Here is a 22,398-nt window from a genome sequence, read left to right as displayed (position 1 = left end):
AGAAGCAAAAGAGAAAAAAAAATTGGGATAAGAGAAAGGAAGATAAAAGGACCGAGAGCATGGCACTAGTTAAGAAAGATAACGATTAATGAAGTTAGTATCGATTTGGCTTAAATTTGGCTTCTTTATCTGTGAATACGTAGCATCGTAAATAGTTCTATCGATTGTTCGTAAAGTTGACGATTGTTGGGTACATTTGCACGTGCTCGCACATGCGAGCACATATGTAGGATGAAAAACGAAGTTTCGGTAGGATGCACCGGATTTCGTAATCGCGTTTTCCAATAGTTTCTCGTTTGTGCAAAATTACGTGTCCATATTTTACAAAACTTTCTGGCTTCAGTTATCACTTCTCTTTATTACTTCCTCTACTCTTTTTGTCTCTTTTTTTATCATCGTTCCATATTGCCAGATTTGAAATCGATCTCTTTTCAATAAAGATTCGATAAAAAAATTTTATCATAGTTTAATACTCATTTGTTTCTATTTTACGGCGATTTTCAAATTTTCTATTAAAGTAAAACTCATTATTTACATTATATCAAAATTTCTCAATTTTAAGTTTTAAATAGTTTTACATGTATGCAACAAGCTTTCTTGTAAAGAATTAAATGTTTGGAGATGTAGAAAAAATTAAATCTAATTTGACAAAGCGTTTGCTACTAAAATTTAATGTAATAAAAATGAAATATTTATAATTTTAATTTGTCAACATATGATTTCTCTACTTTTATTTAAATTTACTTTATTGATCAATTTTTTGTTACATTTGTCATTTGTTACATTTGTCATTTTACTTTTAATACTTTTTCTCTATATTTCTTTTTTATATCAAGGTTTGTAACATGTCAGAATTTAAATTAATAAAAATATTTTTTCGATGTCTCATGGAAATTACTATCTATTTGCATTGTGACTATTGGTAAGTTGCAAATTTATTCATGGATCGATGAATTGATATGTAGAAAAGTTTCGCGGATAAATTGACGGGAAGGTTGAAAAAGCAAATATTCGTAACGACAAACGAAATCACATCACGGATTCAATTTGTGAAATGGAGAAGTGGAGAAGTCGCGAGTGCTAAAAGTGAAATATGAAACAGGCGATATTGCGAAAATCGAAAAGAAATGATATTTTAAGCAAATTATGATAACTACACAATACATGCTTTTCTTTTGTATTTTATTCTGTATATATTCTATAAATATTTGAGAGAACAAATGTTATTTTAGAACAAATACATTAAATTATTTATAAGAAATTCCAAATTTTAAAATCGCAAGTTAAAAATAATGGCACAGTGACATGGCACAGCAAATATCTTAAATTTATGTGTGTGTGTGTGTGTGTGTGTGTGTGTGTGTGTGTGTGTGTGTGTGTACACACACACACACTCACATTTATATATATTTTTTTTTAAATAATTATTAAAAATTAAAATCAGGTTATTAAAAGACTGTCTCGTCGAGTTTGCCATATACTATATACTATCATTTATTCATTAAAAGATAATTTTTTACACGATATTATAGATATTCGTATGCGTTTTACGTAAATATTTTACAATTATAATTTAATTAAATATTTTAAATATTTACTGTGTTCAATTAAATATTTACTGTGAATTGTGTCGTATTTCATTTTTATAATAGCACTGTTTCTAATTATTATATTTTTTTCTAATTCTTATTAAATTAATCTTGGTAATAAACTTGGCTGGAACGAACTTTTCTGTGGTAGCAACTCTCTCTTCACCGGATAATTCATATATATACGACATTAATCAGAAAATCGTTTCGTGTTTTACATCCGCCGTCGAATGGGTCTTCGAACGAAATTTCGCCGGAATGCAATCGGGCAAATTTACATAGCGCTATCGTAAAATCGGTCGAAAACATTTACACAAATACAGGATAATTTAAATCCGGCTGCTATTCGACCTTTTTCACTATGCACTTGGGAATTCTGTAATTATTTAATCTATGACGTTTCCCCAATCTTCTTGGCCCGATCTATTTCGCCTGGAAAATTGTCGCCAGTGTGACAGATAATAAAATAAATTTTTGGGAATACAAAAATAATAATTGTAAATTACAAAGTTATTCTAATAATTTATTTTTAGTGTTTTATTTTAAATAATTTAATCTTCATGACATGAATTTAAGGAAATATAAAAAAATGTAAAAGAACTGCAAAAGTTTTAAAAAATATTTAATCTGAAGGAAAAAAATAACATTGTTTTTTCGCAGAAGTCTCCACCCTTTGCTATTTCACTTTTTTTTTGCATGTTATGAGTATTATAGCTCTTTTGCACGCCATGTAATAAAATAATCGTGCATCATGCACCAGCTAGTATGACAGAGAACGTGTGCGCATAAATGGTCTTTTAATTTCCGCAAAAATAAAGTAGACAAGAAAAACACAAACACATTTTTTTTTTATATCGGATAAAATATATTAAAGGAAAATATTTTCAGTATTTTTAACTGAAATAATTAGAGTTTGCAAAATTTTGTTTTATCCATATTTAAAGCTTTATAGCTTTATAGCTATAATAACTTACTTTAAAAGCTTACTTTATATAAAGCTTTATTTTTTATTTTAAAGTTATTTTATTTTAAGTTACTTTAGTTTCATTTAGTTTGTTTAAATTAATAACTACTTTTAGATTACACACGATTCGTTAATATAATTAATATAATCATTGAAGAAAGACCGAGATGGAGAAAGAGAAATTCATTTCTTTGCTTTCACAGTTTAAATTTGATTCGCAATCAAGACGGAATAATAATATTTGAACTCTTACATGTCTGAAAGAATAATATAGAGATCTTATAAAAAATTAAATAATTCTGTTATATAATTTTGCTACTGAATTTTCAACGTAATTAAAAACATTTGAAACAAGTTTAACATTTTTGTTAATAATTTGTATGGAAATGATGTGTATATTGTTAACAAAATTTGCACTTTCCGTACTTCATCGAACTTTACGCGACATTTGTTCGCTTTCAATTTAATGTTAATTATTTTGTTGGAATTAGAACAATCTATAAACTGAGTCGAATAGGATTTAATTAACGAACGTAATGATGTCTATTATTGAGAAAAATTAATTTCTCGAAGGATGAATAAGTAATCAAATTGAATGATTGTAGATATTAATTGAATAAAGCAACGTTGTGCGTAAGTCACATTTTTCTTGTCCCAGTAATAAACATTATTAGTTAAAAAAAGAAGAAATGAACAAAAATTTCGATGTTTTATAAAAATTTTTCAATTAATTTCTTTTAAAGAAAAAGAAGCGAAGCATGCGCGTGTGTCGGATGAGCCATTTCTGATACTTGTCCAATAAGTGTCTCCTGTTCAGTAGATCACCTATTTCCGTCTATGTTCTATGAAATGACAAGAGTCTTCTTCACTGACATGATACATAGGCGGCACAGAGATTCTTTTGAAAAATTGATTTTCTTCGATAGCAGATACCATCTCATCCTCTATATTGAGCACAAACTACTGATGTGTGTTTTTGTAACAAATATCGCAATGTACATGTATAAAATCAACGCTATGTAATATGTTTTACGATCGATAGGCACTACAGCGTACAATGGATGTTATTAAAGTAAATTTCCGAATTGAGCACTTTTACTTCGATCTCACATTATGGTTATTATATTAATTTTTTTATAATGGCCAAATTGCTTGTAATTGTAAAAGTATATCGCTTATAATTGTAAAAGTATTGCTTATAATTGTAAAAGTATATTTCATCAATTATTATAGCTCTATGTTTAACAATATGTTTGATATATTTGTATCTGTCGAAAGCTTAAAGATTGCCAAACAGGAATTCGAAAAAGTGACGCATCTGAATTGAAAACGTATTTGATATATAAAGGTTGGAATCTTCAACTTCTCATACATCATCATAACAGAATATTGCACAGGATTTATATATATATATAATATGTTTCCATCATTACATTCCCAAGAAAGTTTATTCATGCCAATAACAGTTATCGAGCAAATGTTCGTCTCGGGCGACTACACTTGTGCACTTCCCTATTTCAGTGAGTCGATTTACATTTTCCTGAATGCGGCGTGTTATCGACATGATTTCAGTAAAGGCGGATTTAGTTGAAAATAGAGATTTGCAAATCCTTCATTTTTAACATAATATATTCCCAGCTTCTTTTTCGGGATATGTATGCGAATATAGGATGATTCAGAAAAAAATATCAATATTGCAAAAGATAAAAAAATAAAGCAAAATTTAAATTTATCAGACATACATACACACACACACACATACACACACACACACACACACACACACACACACACACACAAGTTTTGAAGATTTATAAAATGAATTAATTTAAAACCATATAGAAATGTACATTTTATATAATTTTTAATATTTAATGACGTATAATTTTTAATGACTTAATACATCTTCTTTTTTAATGTAAGATATAAGATATAAGAATAATAAGTCTGAATTCTAATTGTTCGAAAATTGCATATTGTGCACTTGTGCGTTTTGCAACTTGAAAGTAGTTTTGCACTGTGAAAGTAACGTGTTACTTGTCTGAGATAATAGGATTCAAATTGCGAGCATGCAATTTGTCTCTTGTGCATCTCAGAAAAGCGAAAGAAAATCAATAAAATTAAACAACTTTATGTTCAATTTTATATTTAAATTAGAACATTTACATTAGAACATTGAAAACACTTTGCGCGCGAAGTTGATTTTTTAACATTATATATTCTTATATAAAATATTTATATCATATACTATACTCGCCACTAAAACTTTACACAAGTACTAATATTAACATTTATGCTCGTAACACGAAGTGAACAAAGCGAAAGAATTAATCAATATTGCGGAAAAGCGTCAACAATTAAAGTCTTACACAGCCTTTTTATGAATGAAAAACTAAGTACAGGCTTCGTATGAAATTCTTCTTTTTAATATTGATGAATAGAAGCAAGTACCAAAATGAAATAACCTTCCCTTCCCCCCCTATCATCTTGCAGTATGTGCATGTATATATATATATATGTATACGGATAGAAGTGCTGACGATTCCTGTGGCGATTATGCAGACCATGCAGACCCTCAATCGTCGTGAGAGAAAAAGGAAGGGAAAGATGTTGCGGGAATATTTTGCGAATTTGTGGCATGCGACAGATGCGTGCCACTATAAATTTCGTAATATCATGCAACATATATATCCTCATACAATTCTGAAAGTCTCTCACCTTTGGCCGAGAGATCATCCATTTTGCTATAGGAATATTATTGAAAATGTTGAGTTTAGAAAATTCACATATTTTTTAGACAGAAAACGCAAAATATTTTCAGCTGTATGTTTTTACATTTTTTTTGAAAAAAGTTAGAAGATCGATGTTTAACATTATTCTATCATATTCCGATTTCTGGCAATTTTGTTTGAATTCAATATGAAGAAATGAGAGCAATATTCATGCTTCGTTATTGTTTTCGAAAAACAAAATTTTCTCATCTTTTTAGTTAAAGCAACAAGAATTCTTAGGTATTATTGTTATAGAATTGTTTTTCAATTTTTTACATGATTTCTATATAAAACTTGACTAAAAGAGATAGAAAAAGAGAAATTAGATATTAGATATTAATATTTACCTAATATGCAATTATAAATATTTATAATTTTAATCTTTATATTTTATTAGCACATTATTGTTGTTCTTAATTTGCTTAATATTATATAAGTTGTTCTAACAGATAATCTTCTTAGAGATTTTTTTTGCTTAACACAAAACATTTTTATAGTCATATTTTTAGTCATGAAAGAGCAAGGTTTGTGATATTCTTATTTTTAACTAATTTAATTTTATGTAAAATGTATGTCCGGAGCAAGATACTTTCTGAAAGAGAAAAAAAAAACAAAAAATTGTCAGCGATTGGGATGGTTAAATATCTCAAGCTTAAGCCGGCGCGGTGTCTGGATTAGAGATCCCAGGGGAATTTCGCGTGGTCAGCAGAACATGACAGCGACACATGAAAAGTCCTATCGCTCGTAAAGTATCCTGACTATCCTTCGGATCTTTCGCATTTTTTTAATTTAAAGTAAAATTTAAAGAGAATTTTCCTCTTCATAGTTCTTTTCTCTCGTGACATTATAAAAGATAGAAGTCGATCCTTATATTATAATTTGCATGAATATCGTGAATGTTTCGAAAAGGACTTCGTCTGCCTACAAAATGATGTCTACAATTTTTCTTGCACACAATCATGTTACAGACGGCGTACATTGCACATATGTTATATTTTTAGCAATCGTAAAAGAATTATAAATCCATATGGAAAATCGTTCCATGTGAAAAGTTATAAAGCCACGTGGAACTGAAAAACCACATCTTGTTTCTCACTACAAGCACGGGGGATGGAAATGAGAGATGGGGTGCATCTCGTTAAATCCATATGGAATTTCACTTTGTGTAGAAAGTTATAAACCTACGTGGAAATTTGGTACGTGTGAAAATATGTAAAGTGGAATCGTACAATCCACAGAGCACAGTCATGTGATCACAACACACGCTCATGTTGTTACATTTCGTCAGTATGCCAGATTTTCTAATCTGTGCGCTCATGCATCGCGTGTAACATATATATATTATATGTAATGATGTTGTAAATGAAGGGGATTCTCTCAAAGTTTTGATAATGATTGGCTCAGAGCATGACACGCATCCGCATGAGTTAGAAAGAGGTTTTGTTCTATTGAATAGAATTTTGGTAGGAATATATGAGGAAATATGGCTTCTTCTGAATTTACAACGCGGATTTAATTATCACGTTGCGTGATATCTCGAGGCATTTGCGTGGCTGAGATATGCGTTATTTACTTACGGGAATTGCCGGCCGAGTTAAATGTGTTATATTTTAAAGTAATTCATAAAGAAGCATGTGTTATATATTCAAGAATTACATTGTTGATGATGAAAGAAAACAACTTTAAATAGATCACAATGGGTTTTGCAAAAAATATAGATAATTAAATTCGAGATAATTAAATTTTTTAATTTATTTTTAAATATAAATATTTTAATGAAAAAATTAATTTTTTTTTAAATTATGTGACAAAAGGCTTGTTCTTCTTACACAGATTTGTTCTTCTTTTTGCACAGTTCATCTTTCCTCTTTTGTCCTCTAATACGAAAAAAAAGAAGAAAGATGAATCATCAATCAAGAAGTTCAACTAAAAAAAAAGTCTAAATTCTTTAAAGAAAAATTTTCAAGAAGTATCTATAGGAATACTCGATTACGCAAAAAATTTTCGCGAAATGCAACAAAGGAAAAAAGAATCAAGTTGGATTAAAAATAATACACTCGGTGTATTACTACACTAATACTCTAAAAAAAAGAGCGCTTTTCAGCATTGATTGAATAAGTTTAGAGAGCCAATTATGTTGAAGCACCGTTGTGAAGATATGATGAAAGAGGAACGCGCGTTATCATAAAGTTTCCGTCATGATATCGGCATAATAAGAGAAGAGGAAGAACCGGAAGCGCTACATTTTTTCCATGAGTCTCCGAATCACGGGATTCAAGCGGAAAAGAGCTACTGAGGTAAGTATTTCTAAGTATCGTTCAGTTTGCTCATCGCTTACACCCTTTCAAGTCTTTATACTTATTCTTTCACAAAATAATGCATCATCCATTTTAAATTCTCTCTTATCAATTTTTCAATGATTCCCATTAGGTCAAATTCGGAAAGTTTTGTTTTTTATTTCCTTGATTCTTCGAGTTTTCAACTAATGTTATCATGTCTTCCGTACTTTAATAAAGACTCAATTAAATACATTCATTTTGCGCAATGTATATATTTCAATTTCATTCTATTTCTCGTTAAGCAATTTTTATACAAAAGTTATTGAGAGGATTGTAACTTTTTTTTGAAGTTTACCTGCAGAAAATGGAGATAAAGAGAATATGTTTATGATAAAAATAAAATGAAAATTTTTCTTAGAATCGAGAAGGAAGTTACTAAAGAGCTTTGTTGCGCAGATGTTTTATGACGACGATTTTAATAACAGATATTAACAACGAGGAAAATAGATAACATTAAATCAGCAGAGAACAGAATTAGTTTTCATGTTCTTGGATAATAATAAGGAAGCAAGCTTTCTTTTCTTTTATGTCACAAAGGATTGGAATACGTAAATGGCGTGTAATATAATATTTACTATAAAAATAAAGGGAGGGAAAAGTAGAGCGATGTTCGACGATTATTACATCTTAATTACTTTTTTAAGACATATTGCACCTGATCAATTCTTTGATAAATTAATTTCATCAAATTCTCATGATGTTATATATAAAAATATGACATAGCCATATTTACTGACGAAATTTTAATAAATAGAAGAAAATCTCCTTATAAAATATTAATATTTAGTTTATTCCGAGAAAGAAAATCCTTTTTATATCAAAAAATTAATGATTTATGCATTTGCGTTCTCGAACAAATATATTTGATATTTTTCTATCGCTATTTAATTTAACAAATAAATCTCATAAATTCGATAGGTTTTATCATTTCCATAAAAGATAGATCATTATGTTTGCTTTTTAGTCCGGTGATATTCATGAATTTAACTTCTTTAAAGTATTAACGTTTAAAAGCTCGTTCGAAAATTGATTTATGTCTGCTTCAACTTACTTCACCTAGCATAAGGAAGTTGATGTCTTGTATTTTCATTTTCTAGAATGGAAGTTCTAAGTTCTAATCCGATTTGTCCTTCAATCGCATCCTGTCGTCGCTAGTATAAATTAACGCAAATGCAAGTTTCGCATACATTGTCGAGCGCGGAATCTTTGAGCAAGCGTATTGTACATTATTGTACATAAAGTACATATTGTACATACATTTTACTCGAGGATTTCTGTTAAATGAAGACTATAATTGGGTCTGAAGAGTATAAAGCAATGACGATCCGTAAATAGGAGGTGTGCCGGCAAGATGCTGTGAGTCATACGGATGCAGCCATTGTGTGTAAAATCGCAGATGAGCGTAAAATCGAACTTCACCGGTGGAAAATGGAATTATTTTTTATTATTATTCCGCGTGCAGCAATTTTTCTGATTTTACTCCTCGCACTGGATATTACACTGGGAGACTGAGATAATATTTTCACAACTTATTTCCAACTAACGAATACAAATTTATTACAAATACACCGTATTTTTGAATGAAATTTTTCTATACGTTATTTGTACGTCTCTTTGTTTTAATTGTATCGACATTTATTGTGGAATGTTATTTCATGTATAACATAAACCGTGTAATAAACCGTACAGTTTATTGGTCACTACACAATTATTGACCACTTGGATTTACAAGTTCCCAATTAGGTTAATGCCTGCGTTAATATTGCATTTATGTCGATTTTCTCTACTGGAAGAGATTGGACACTTCTATAAAGTTAACCATAAATCACAATTTGCGTAATAAATTCATATAAATACTCAGTAATATATGTAAATTCTTATTATTCGTGAAAAAGCAAATGTATAATTAGACTAACAAATCAATCATTATTAATTTATAATAATTTGTAATAATTTATTTAATACGTTTGCATAATAACATGAAGTATGTTTATGTTGACATTTAATATTTAATTTTTTGCATCTAATATTTTATTTTTAGTACAGAAAATATTGTTCTGTTTATTTCGCGGATAAAGTATTCGGTACATGCTTTCTTTCATTCAATAATGTTTATTGATTATGAATTCCTTGAATATACGTCAGCATTTATTAAGTGCATTATTTCGATAGAATAAATAACAATATTTTGATTGGGATAACGTACCGTTTTTTTCAACGATATTAGAACTATTAGTTTAGGAAAGTTCGTTTCGGTCTAGGCGGTTCGATTTGCTCGTTTCGTCGTCATGCGATTTATGAAAAGAAGTTAGAGAAATCGACGCTTGGTGAGTATACTACCGGGATAAAACGAGTTGAAAAGAGAGAGAAAAACAAATTGAAATTTCAGCGTGTAACGATCACGTGCGCACATTGTTCGCGTTCGGGATTTATCACGCCACTGACGGATATTTGCATTTCCGGCTATAGCAGAATGCACACAAGACGAATACGTCCAGATATTAAGCTCGGAATAATTGGACTCAAGAACAATCGTCGGTATAACACGGAAATTCAAGATAATTACAGATAAAGATCAAAGTTTAAATAATGATAATACTTACCCAATGTCCAAATTAATTTTTATTTTCTCTATTTCTATTATTTATAATTTCTAATTTAAGAGTTATTGATATCTTGCTGCGTTTCCGTTAAAAAAAAGAATTCTTTATTAGATTATTCCAAAGGAACAATAAAAGAAAGTAAAGTTTCATATATTAAAAAATTTTTTTGTTAAACAAATAGTATGATAAATAAATGACAATAATTCGTAAAATGGGAATATTAATGCAGATATTATGTGACGCGAACCGATTTAATTATCGATTGTCCATCTAGTGATGGCAGTATTATCCGTTTCAGAAACGCGACAGCTACGAGAAAAGTAAATAGCCGCATCAGCATGTCCGTAATTTGAGTGGCGATATTTAATTATTTAACGGTGGATGGACAGCGTGACACGTGTTTGGAATTTCTGGTTTTCGAAACCACATGTTCAGGAAATACTATCGTGAATCGAATGGCACGATTGCTTTGAGTTTTTTTTTTTTCAGAGTGAAATATAAAATTATTTTCTTAACAATGAAAAATATTAAATTTCTGAAGAATCTTAATCAAGTAGCACTTATTGCCAAAAAAGTGAAGACAAGATACAACTTAAAAATAAGAACACAGAGAAAAATAAGAACAAAAATAGAAATTAAACCAATAGTGTTTAATACAGCAAGATAAATGCTAAAACTCATCTCCTATTTGTCCCTTAATATATATATATATATATATATATATATATATATATATATATACACATATATATATATATAAAACATTTCTTAAAATTTATCTTTTATCTATATTATACAAAATCTATATTATACGAAAATACAATATCATATCGACTACGCTGTCGTTTATTGAGCGCATAAATTCGAAAGAAATTGTCGTTCGAAGGATTGAATCAACGTTTCATTCAACTTCTTTTGCCTTATTTAACAAATTACAGCTACGTTATTTATGAGTGATCGGAAAAAAGCATGACATATCGTGTAAATTCGTTACAGATCACGTTGCGACATGAAAAACAAATCTTGCATATCGCTATCATTAACTTGCAAAGCTTGCTTTTCTCGTTTGACAATTGCAGATTCATGTCTTTTCTTGTTTTTTTATATGTTTTGTTATTTTCAGTACTTTACATTCTATATTCCACGTGTCTACTCGTTATGCATCAACTTTTCATTGATGTGTACATTATTATATTGTGTTTCTTGTTTGTTCTACATCGAGTCGCGAGTGAAGATCATTAATCATCTGATATTACTAAATCGAAAATAACATCGTAAAATAACACCGAAATAGCACCAAAGATGAGATAATTGATAATCTTTATACGTGGAATTTATCTTTTTTTTATTACGTAATAATAAATTCATATTTTTATTAAGTTTTCATATGACTAAAGAATATTTAGCAGCATGACGTCTGTAAATGCAATTTTTTAATTTTTATATCTGTAATTATATCAGAAATCCACAACAACTCGTTATCATAAACTAGAATAGAGCCGTTAATTAAAGTCGCGTAATTAGACATCGTCAGGGCAATATAAAACAAAGAAGTTAGACGTTCCTTTGGTTATCAATTTAATGATAAATTGATTATTAATTAAGAAATTGTGGCGGTATATCGTTGATAGTAAATTCTATAAATTTTCGCTCAATCAAATATAAATTAAATGTCGTTCGAGTCTTCAATGCAATTTCCATTGGGACTGAATTCTCAGAGTTATCTCATCGTGCCGAGTCAAATTATAGATGGCTCTAGTCTGTTCGGATAATTGGACGCCGTTTTCATCTATACTTAGCGCGAGGCTGTAAATACGTTGGTGATTCTGGTTAGGATCGGCAAATTACGGAGTCTTCCTGCCTTAAAAGCGATCGACTAATGTCCCGCGTAGATTACACTTGCGACCGGAAATGATCGACTACCTAATGGCGATTCCATGGTAACCACCGACGGTGGTTGTTCATGCGATATCTTCGAGGAAGTGAAGTCATCTCTGCGACGTACGAGTTCTGCGCTTCGTTAAGCAAAAAGGAATCGTGAATTGCGGTTCTTTTTCGCCTGAAATGCCTCTTATCACTCATGTCTTTTACTTTGATTCAAAATAGACGTTGATTAAATTTATCGTGAATTAGCAGGCAGATTAACCCTGCAATATTGTACGTATTGCGTGAATTGATAGATCACTCAGATCACTATATATATATATTTTCTAACTGAATTTCTTAAACGTAAAAATAATATTTAAAGTGTGACAAACCTTTTTGTTAAAAAAAAGGTATACGTATATATGATTGTGTATAAAACATTAATTATGCAAGATTTAATTGATATCGCCATAATTTCTTAATTAAAGAGATACGTGGCATGGAGTGACTTACCAAAGAAACAGCAAACGAATACGATGGTGTATAAAGTGATGAAGATTACTTTCACATCGGTCCTGTCGAAGATGTAATCTTCGTTCAACGATACGTTATAAAGTAGAGTTTCGTTGTTTATGTAGCTTTCGTTGTTACTAATTTCGTAAGGGATCGCATTCCGATCGTTGAGAGTTCTGAAATAAAAAAATGAATTTGTACTTAATAATAGTGTATTAGAATATTTCTCTTTTTGTTTTTTTTTTTACTATTAACAAATTAAGTCAGAGAAATTGCGAATAGATCAATTAAAATATAATCTATGAAAAAACGTTATATACATTTCAATCTTTTTATTTTAATCAAGAATTAAAAGAAGAAAAATTGCTTTTTTTCCCTTTCTTTTTAATCGATTATTTTATCCCTCATTTCTTTTTGAGGTATATATTACGGTAAAATGTTATAAAATATCCAATGTACAAACTCTATGTAATCACGTGGAAAGACGAGTGGTAGTTACCAAGTAAGCGCGGGATGTTAAGTTATTAGACAGAAACTTTCTTTGTTATTTAACAAGTTGCAGATACCGGACGCATCTTGTACGATACTTGTTGTTGGTAAAATATTTATGCATAACGGCACATTGAAATAAAATTGCGCATAACAAAAAGAATTCCAATGCATCAAAATGTTCGGGCATCTTTTGAGAGAGAGAGAGCAATCGATCATTCTTTGAACTCAGTTTATCTTAATTATCTTAACAAACGTCAATCAATGTTTAAAACTTTGAAATATTCATTTACTGAATATCATAATTCTGTCATAAGTTTCTTAAAAAAAATAAAGATACCTAATTTTTATATATTCCGAAACGAAATTTGTTTCTCGTGCTAAACAGTTGTGAAATATTGATATTTTTGTAATAGTTTATTTGAAATAATTAATAATAGATGTTTACGTCAAAATCTTTTAATTATTATAGTGAAGTTTAATTTTACATTATTAAATAAAATCTCATTTCCCATTTTCTATATTAGATTTTATTATGTGAGTAAATATACATAAAAGGAATGTAAGAATTATCCAGTTTAATTATATTTTAGTTTTATTTTAGAAAGATGGAAATTAAAGAAAATTAAGATCAGGTAGCTTGATGACACAGGAGAGATTCGGAAAAAGTCGAGTTTACATGAAAGAAATATTCGCTAGTCAGTTCTTTTTATGCTAATACGATAGAATAAAGATTATTTTTAAAAATGTAGAATTCGAAGTGCCGATGAAATGACTATCAGAGAGAAAAATATATATCTTTTTTTATAAATAATTTAAAATTATTTTATAAAATAAATTTATTAAAAATATATTAAAAACATAGAGATAAAAACCAAATTAAAGTAATTTACTTTCTCAATCTTATCCAAATATTTTCTTATTGAAACTAAACTTGAATAATAAGGTAAGAAAATATGGAGCGTTACCTCTACGTAACCTCTTATAAGATTATGTAATGTTACATAACAAACACGAAGTTCTTGTACTGTAAAAAATAATAATTTAATCGTTATTAAAACGATGTCGTTACGACATTCCTGCTTGTGATTATTACGTAACATAAAAGTAAATTAAATAACCTTTTCCTTTATCAAATCTATATACTTCCAGAATTTAAAATTCTTTTTAGAATTGCACAACAAACGGGTGTTTATGACTTTTGATCACGATTGCATGTATACATGTACTCTAATAAACTCCGAATGCCGAAGAGATGAGAATTTACGGATTTATAGGGATATTCAGAAATGAATTGGAAGCTAAAACTTTTACAGCATCCTGATAAATACTTCGATGTGTTTGCAATATATGTACATGCACGTATATGCATCTCTCTCCGTGCTTCGCAACTGACTTTCATAGAATTTAAGTTGCATAGCTGGCGAAATTACACCTATATAATTGACTTCTAATGCGGACCATGACGTGCCACGTGTCGACGAGAAATCCGGAATTTTCACAATTCAATATAGACGGACCTTTAAAGGTAAAGGTAAGCGTCACTGTACACTTCATTATTCATTTATTAGTTAATTAACATCACCGAATATAATATATAAAGTATTAATTATGCAATATAAAATATAAAATATTAATTATGGACACATGCAATGTTCTATTAAACTAGATTTTAATTAATGAATCTGTAATTAATTTTTCCATAATAGTGAAAAAATACAATAACATTTTATATTTTGAAATTACACATTACGATACATTAAGAGAGAGTTTTAAAAATAATAAAAAATTAAAGATTTTTTAAATCTCTACTAAATTCTAGAGATGCGTGTACGTAAATAAAAATATATTTTTCTATTACTCTGTTATTTCATAAAAGTTCACAAAAATATTTACTAAGCATGGGAAAATGTATAATAAAGATCAACTAGAATACAAATTTTTTTTCTCTCGCGTGACCTGTTAAAATTAACAATCTCGAATATTTTTTTTTATTCGGATCAAAGATTTAAGAGTACTGGGAATAATGATTTCTCATCCTATAAAGTACATAACTTTAAATAAAAGATCAGGAGCATAAAAGCGAAAAACAGTATGTGCGAAAACATTCGTATATAATTAGTGAAAATAAATACATAAATTACTAAAAAGTTACATAAATTACTAAAAATTACTAAAAGAATCTAAATAAACAACATTAATAAATGAATTTAATAAACAACGTCGTTTCGAGCTTATGTTAAGTCATCCTCAGTGTGATAAAAATTGAAACATAACTTTGAATTTGCGGATGGAATTCGCGGCTGTAGTGCATACAGCACACGTGCATACGAAACGCACATTCATCAAACTCATTCTTTCCTTCTATGTAATACGCAGCTTGACGCACATGTGCCATGTAAAAGAATACGAGCCAACGGTAGCGTAACTGTACTTGTTTCACGTTTATTACGAGTTCACGTGACGTTACGCGGAAAGCGTAACAGAGAGATACGGGGTGACAGGCTACGGTTACAAGGTAAATGCGATCGTTCAATCCTATGAGTATAGCATGGATTGACCGGAAATGAGATTATCACTTCCAAATGCGAGATTGGGGCAAGGGATGCGCGATAGGATGTCGCACGTTAAAATGGGAGAGTTGATAAAGGGCTGAAGTCGATCTGCCAATATGCGGGACGTTGAGCGATGGCACTTTTGTATCTAATAATCGAAACACAGGTGCAAAATAACAGCGATTCTTAATTAGACAGTTTTTATTTAACGAAAGATTTAGGAATAGCGCGTGTGCTAATCATAGCAATTTTTTATTATACTAAAACAGTACAAAACGCGCTCTTCGCGCACGCCATTTATTTTTTAATATTATATTTTTTTATATACGTAAAATATTTACATCACATATTATATAATCTTGCTACTAAAATCTCACCTAATTACTAATGTTGACTAACGTTACTCCGAATTTTTATTTCCAAAATTTAATATTTATTTCTGTTTCTGATATTTTTTTCGTGTGCAAAGCTATATATATCTTATATATATATCTTATATATAATTTTGTTATAAACATTGTTAGAAACCTTTATGTTTGAGATACAATAGTGCGCAGCCTCGGTACTTTGTTTACAATCGACGAGTATTGTATACGCGTACGCAACGCGTTATTATTCAACCACCAACGCTCGTGCGAGCAGGTGATGTTAGTTAACATTATATTTAATTATATTATTTAATGTTTCATTATCGAAGATGCTATATAACGCTTCGCGGAAATTAAATTTTATTTGTAATATGTGTTGAATTTCGTCTAGCCAAACTATGTTGTTGTTGTTTTAGTTAAGGGTTTACGTGCCACGGCTGATACGTCACGTGTTTACGCGCGCTACCAATGTCTCACCGGTGTTCGTAGGGGTAGGTCGCAATACGCATCGTATTTCTTCGCATTTCTTCAATGCTAAATGATACCACATCGTGTTATATCTTACGAATGTAATAGTAAAAACGCTTCTTAACGCGCGTAAGCATATCGAAATCGACTCGTAAGCATATCGAAATGACGAATCTCTAACAAAGTATATACATATTTAACGTGATTTATTCCTTTGATATTCATGAATTTTTATAAAGGATAACCCCTCCTAATGGGTACGGCCTTGACGTGGCAGAGGGGCTCAGTATTCCGAGGGATTCTTTTGTGTTCTCCAACGGAATCCCAAAGACGAAGAAGCTAACAGTACCCGTTGCACCGTTATTAATAACATTAATATTAACATTAGATAATATTATTGTTATTAATAATGTACTAACACAGCGTAGCCACGAGTCGTTCAATGGCTCTTATGTGGCAAATTAATCGATCAGTTTTTTTAATCGACCGTCATTTTTCCGTCGTCGATTTTCAAGTGAATGAACGAACTGCGGCCAGTTCGTCGCGCCGCACGTCTGCTTCGGGAGTGTCGTACAAGTGACCAAACTAAAAGACTTTTATTTAAAATTAGTCCGCGCGCGATTATAATAATTCGCGAGTGTTTTTCGCGAGTATCCTGTGCTGCGAGGACATCCGACAATCCGACATCTGGAGAGGAGGAGGAGGCCTAGGAGAGGCATCGAGCACCGGCGGAGCAACCTTGCGGTAAATATACATTTTCTTTCTCATAAAAACATAAAATTAATCAGTTTCACAGTTTATTTATATTTATTTGGATTAATAAATTTCAATAATTTAAAATTTATAGTTTTTTTCGGGAAAGAAAAAACAATTTAAAATACTACACGCCTTTATTTCTATAAAGATTTTTATTGAAAATTATTTTATTATTTTAATGAATATTTAATTGAAAAACAAATATGTAGATTCAATATAAGTAAAAACTATTTTGTAAAATACCTATCATTTAGAACACTGTTATAATTTGAATTTTGTTTCTGTGTTACAGAATCATCGTAGCTACGTGGCAGATTTACTCCGCTGTTGCGCATCGGATCGGTGAGTGATACAATTTTTTTAATGGGGTTACAAATCTGTGAAATTTGTTTTAGATTATTTTATTATATATTTATATTTATAAAAGTATTGTTGGATCTTCACAGATTCGTTGCCCTAAAAGGAATAGACTTAAACAGTTTGAAATATACATATATATATTTAATCCTAATTTCTCGCAAGAAAATAAAAGTAAAATAATTTAAACATTTTAAAAAATTAGATGTATATGTATATAATACGTAAAATAATATAGATAATTTAAAAATGATAATGAATTCATTAAATTTTTTTTGGAAACACATTAATATATGTAGTTGATTAAATTCATTTAATTTTCGATTTCTTTTTAATAAATATTTAACGATAATAGAAATGGCACAAAACCGCGTAAAAATTTATATTAATAGTTCTCATAAACATTAAGTTTTCATTCAAATCTTTTTGATATATCTTTTTCAATAAAAATAGAAGCAAAGATTACAAAAAATGCTCATATTTTATATTTATGTAATAAGAATATACGTTTCTTATGTGTATTTTTTATTTATCTATCTCTCCTCTTCCTAAATTTTACCAGGATTAAATATCTAAATCAGTACATGAAAGTCATATATATACTACATATATGTACACATGTACATATATTCAGAAACTTTTTAATAATATATCATAAATGTAACATATTACAATACAATTGAAAACGATCTCCGCAATAAGCCGTTCATGAAGTGAGCGCAACGAGAAAATTAATCGGCACAACGAAAAACCGACGATAATAATCTCGATATATTCGAGTATCGACTTAACGTGCCTTTTTTTAGAAATGGAACATATTATTTCATTGATTTCAAATAATCGTATTTAGAGAAGTGAAACAGATCTTATTATTTTTTATTAACGAATTTTACTTCAATACTTGTTTTTGCAACGATCTTAGTTTTAATATTTTCTGCTTCTCAGATACAGAAGTCTTTTTATTGATTGCAGCATCAAGCACAAGGAATTAAATTTTCATTTCTTTCATTCCTGTCGTATTTATTCCCCCGTGCAATTCAATCTTTCCTCGTAGTACGTAGTACAAAGATATTTACGAGATGTATATACATATTGAATTATATAAAAATTTGAATTCTTTTTTTCATAGAACAGAATGAGTAAAACATATAAATTTCATTAACGAGCTACTGTTTACTGATTAATTAATTATTTTGCGCATTTGTAAACTTACTTCATGAATTTCAAAAAGCTATTGTTGCAGAGGTAAATAGAGACTACTAAATTCATCTTACTTTGCTAATGTATTATGTAGTCTAAATGTAAATTGTTAATTGCAAAACGTCTTTCTAGAGTCTCTACACTTTACTCCAAGTTTCATTATAAATGTAATATTTGTATTATTTATTATATTTATCAAGTTTGCTGCTTTGAGAGAGAATTCTACAGAAAATTTTATATAGATATATTATATAAATTTTCTAAAAAATTTTAAATTGATATTAATATTAAAATTAATTTTAATATTATTATTACTTTTAGAAACGTAAACGATTGAAAATATTTATCCATATTCAAAAATTATATTTATAATATATTCATAAATTAATCTTGTTATATAACTTGTTAAATCTTGTTATCTTTGTCACAGTTTCAAAATGTTCGTTTGTTTTAATCGTAAAAATATTTAAAATTAAAAATAGAAATGATTTCCTTTATCGATTTATGAAACAAATCTCCTGTTAACAGAATTTATACATACGTTGCAAAATGTAATTAAATTTTTATCAATAGCAAATCTTACAAATTAATAAAGAAATAATAGAAACTTTTTCAGAACACGCATGTGTATAACAATATGTAAGAGAGATAGCCGGTTAAAATAACAAACGCAATTTGAAATTGCAATTTTTGTATGCAAATAGCAAGAAAATAGTGTATGCGAGACTAATGAATTTTGTCGTGATTTATTTTTGCTCTGCATTCGACAATCCATTTTCTAAGGTAATTATTATATCGTTGACCTCGCTAACGATAAAAAAAGAAAAGATACATTTTTTACTATGAGGAGAAAAATGCGCGCAATATCACCATTAATGACTTCAATTACTTTAGAAAAGAATCGCATACTTATTTGGTTATTTATTGTCATGCATAATTCAGTTGGAAAATTAGCATTCAAGGACACAAGGAAATCTGATTTTTCGGTTAACTTTAAGAGAATTTTATCTCAATAGAAAATTAATTTGCGATTAAAATATCGCGTTTAATAAAATTTGTAACTCTGATTGATGACAAAAAAAATCTGTTGTTAAAAATAAATGTTGTTAAATTTTGTTATTATCGTCGTGACACCGCATAATCTATACAAATTAATTGAATTTTCAAAATAACTTTACCATAATGTTTCATCAAATATTTATTGGATGATAAATGTGACGTTCTACAGAAAGAATTCCAATTGCAGCGTTTTATACGAAATGAAATCTCTCAAGAGTCTCGCTTTTATATCGAGCGTATGTCGCAAAGCGATGCAGCTAATATTACCCAATTGGATTCTCGGAATTCTATTTACTATCAACATTTTTTAATTAAGGGCAGTAAAAAATTGCGAGAGCCACAAGGAGAGAGAGAGAGAGAGAGAGAGAGAGAGAGAGAGAGAGAGAGAGAGACAAGTTTCCAAACGCCCGTCATTGCGCATGAACGCGTTTCACTGAAAAGACTTGCTCGTGCTCATAATAAAGCTGTCCGTTCAATGTAACGTGACGATAATCCAAGCTTCTTTTCACTTTTCTCGTCCGAAGATTATGCGTTATCTCTGAATACGTAACAGTGATGACGCGCACATTGCGACTACGTAATGCCGAATATATTTCACGTAATCCTAAGTGGAAAAAGTGTACACGTAATCATATGAGTGCTCAAAATCCTCGCTGCCATCCTTGGAAAAACCAAGGGTGACAGATCGAATACTTTATCCTGTCACGTGCGAGGCAAACACGATACGATTTATGAAAATAACGATAAGATTAAATGCAAAACTGGAATATTATTTTGTATGATTGACGTTAAGATAAAAATATGAGATTTTAATCAGTATTGTAAGAGACGTTTTATTCTCACATTGTTATCTTCATCAAATAATAATTAATTTATACGCATCTCAAGTACTAGAAGAAAATAGATTAAAGTAGAAATTCTCTTCTATAATACAAGAGATAAAAATAAATTTTTTTCTCGTTTTAATGATTTTTTGAGGTCGCATGGGATACATGGGATACAGAATGAAAATGAAAAATCTTCATGAAGGCAATTATCTTCTTGTTTTATTCGCATTATTAGAAAATTAGCTGTGACTGAAGGATGTAATGGATATTTCAACGGGGATAAAAAATCTCTACTTTATTTAATTAAGAAATAAAACGAGTGTTCATTTCGGCGAATTAAGTTAATTAAAACTAATTAAAACTATTGTAACTTTTGACACTCGATATAACAAAAAAATTCCTATGTTACTTTAACGACTAGGTAATATCGAATTCTTTCAAATGCGAAAGAATTTTAAACTATCATTTAAAAGTTTGGACAGAAAGAGAAAGAAAGAGAGATAGAAATTAATTATTCTCGTACATTATTTAATTATTAAGAAAAAAATTTCGACTTGTAATAATTAGATTCAATCGGCAATATTTTCAGATTGAAACTTTCCTTTTTTAAAAAAGATTCAGCAGCAAATTGTGCAGCAAATAAACCAATTTTTTTTTACCGGCGTAATTCTCTTTTTTTCATTTTGCTGTCATCTTTTTATCTATCGGAATTCATCCGCTTTGTATTGTTAATCCTACGGACGCTTACGTGGATTCGCCTGCAACGAGGTTTATTGTTAGTTCACGTATACGTAAAATCTTTTATTAAGCATGATAACTGCGTGCATTGTTATCAGTTGGGGCTGTTGACGATGATAGCGATCGTTAAACCACGGAAACTGCGCTTCATTCTTTCCCATAACGTGGACGCTATGTACGCATATGGGTTTGTTGATTTTCTAGCCGTAAGCATTCGAGATCTTTCACAAACAACATTTTGAGGAAATCAACGAAGAAAAGAGATAAATCTTCTGTGTCTTCTGATAGAAACGGAACATTTCCGATTGCTACTCAATATTCGTAGCTATCGGAAATGATCAGATTTGTGGCCTGTGCATGCCTCGCATGCCTCCCGAGAAGATACGCGTCGGTAGACGAGGGTGGATATGTAACTTCTTTTTCTTGCTAAAGATTCACCTCTGAGAAAACGCGGCAGGAACTTCCGCAGTAGTTGGTAACTCGCAGTATTGAGTGTTCTTTAGATTAAATTCGTGACCTCCTGCGAGGTATGCGATATCGCCGCGAATGTTTCAAAGTTTCTCATATTCAAGTGATGAAGAGTTAAAACGCCTCATCTATCGAAATTTAATTTTTGCAAAAATCATACATTTTTTTAGCCGTTTAAAACTCAAAGTTATTTCGATATTTCAATATTCTGTTAAATCTTTAAATCATCTTTAAATCGAATTCAGTAAAACATTGTTTTTATATATTATTATTTAGATAATGTTATGGTTGCAATTTTTGTGATTCCATATATTTTATTTTATGTTGCTGTTGAGATTAAAAATGTTTAACGTATGTTTTTGGTAACTTTAAATAAAGTTCAGCTTTATTATTTTGAAAAATATTCCGTGCATATTACTTTTATTCCAATATTAAAAAACAATACTATTTCTCGTTACATTTATAATT

At 29.7% G+C, this 22,398-nt stretch overlaps 1 protein-coding gene across 5 annotated transcripts in view; it reads right to left on the bottom strand.

Annotated features, from left to right (window-relative positions):
• The window catches only part of LOC105424902 (trissin receptor), a 54,224-nt gene that overhangs the window by 19,693 nt on the left and 12,133 nt on the right, over positions 1 to 22,398 (bottom strand). For all 5 annotated transcript variants that reach the window (XM_089073277.1, XM_089073273.1, XM_089073274.1 and 2 more), the window contains exon 3: positions 12,646 to 12,821. In XM_089073277.1, the coding sequence (XP_088929403.1) occupies positions 12,646 to 12,821 (176 nt within the window). The remainder of the gene's footprint in view (positions 1 to 12,645; positions 12,822 to 22,398) is intronic.

Source organism: Pogonomyrmex barbatus, unplaced genomic scaffold (assembly GCF_055798465.1).
Source record: "Pogonomyrmex barbatus isolate J1 unplaced genomic scaffold, ASM5579846v1 scaffold14, whole genome shotgun sequence".
NCBI lineage: Eukaryota > Metazoa > Arthropoda > Insecta > Hymenoptera > Formicidae > Pogonomyrmex > Pogonomyrmex barbatus.
The sequence above is the reverse complement of the archived record's forward strand: the minus strand, read 5'-3'. Positions and strand labels throughout refer to the sequence as shown.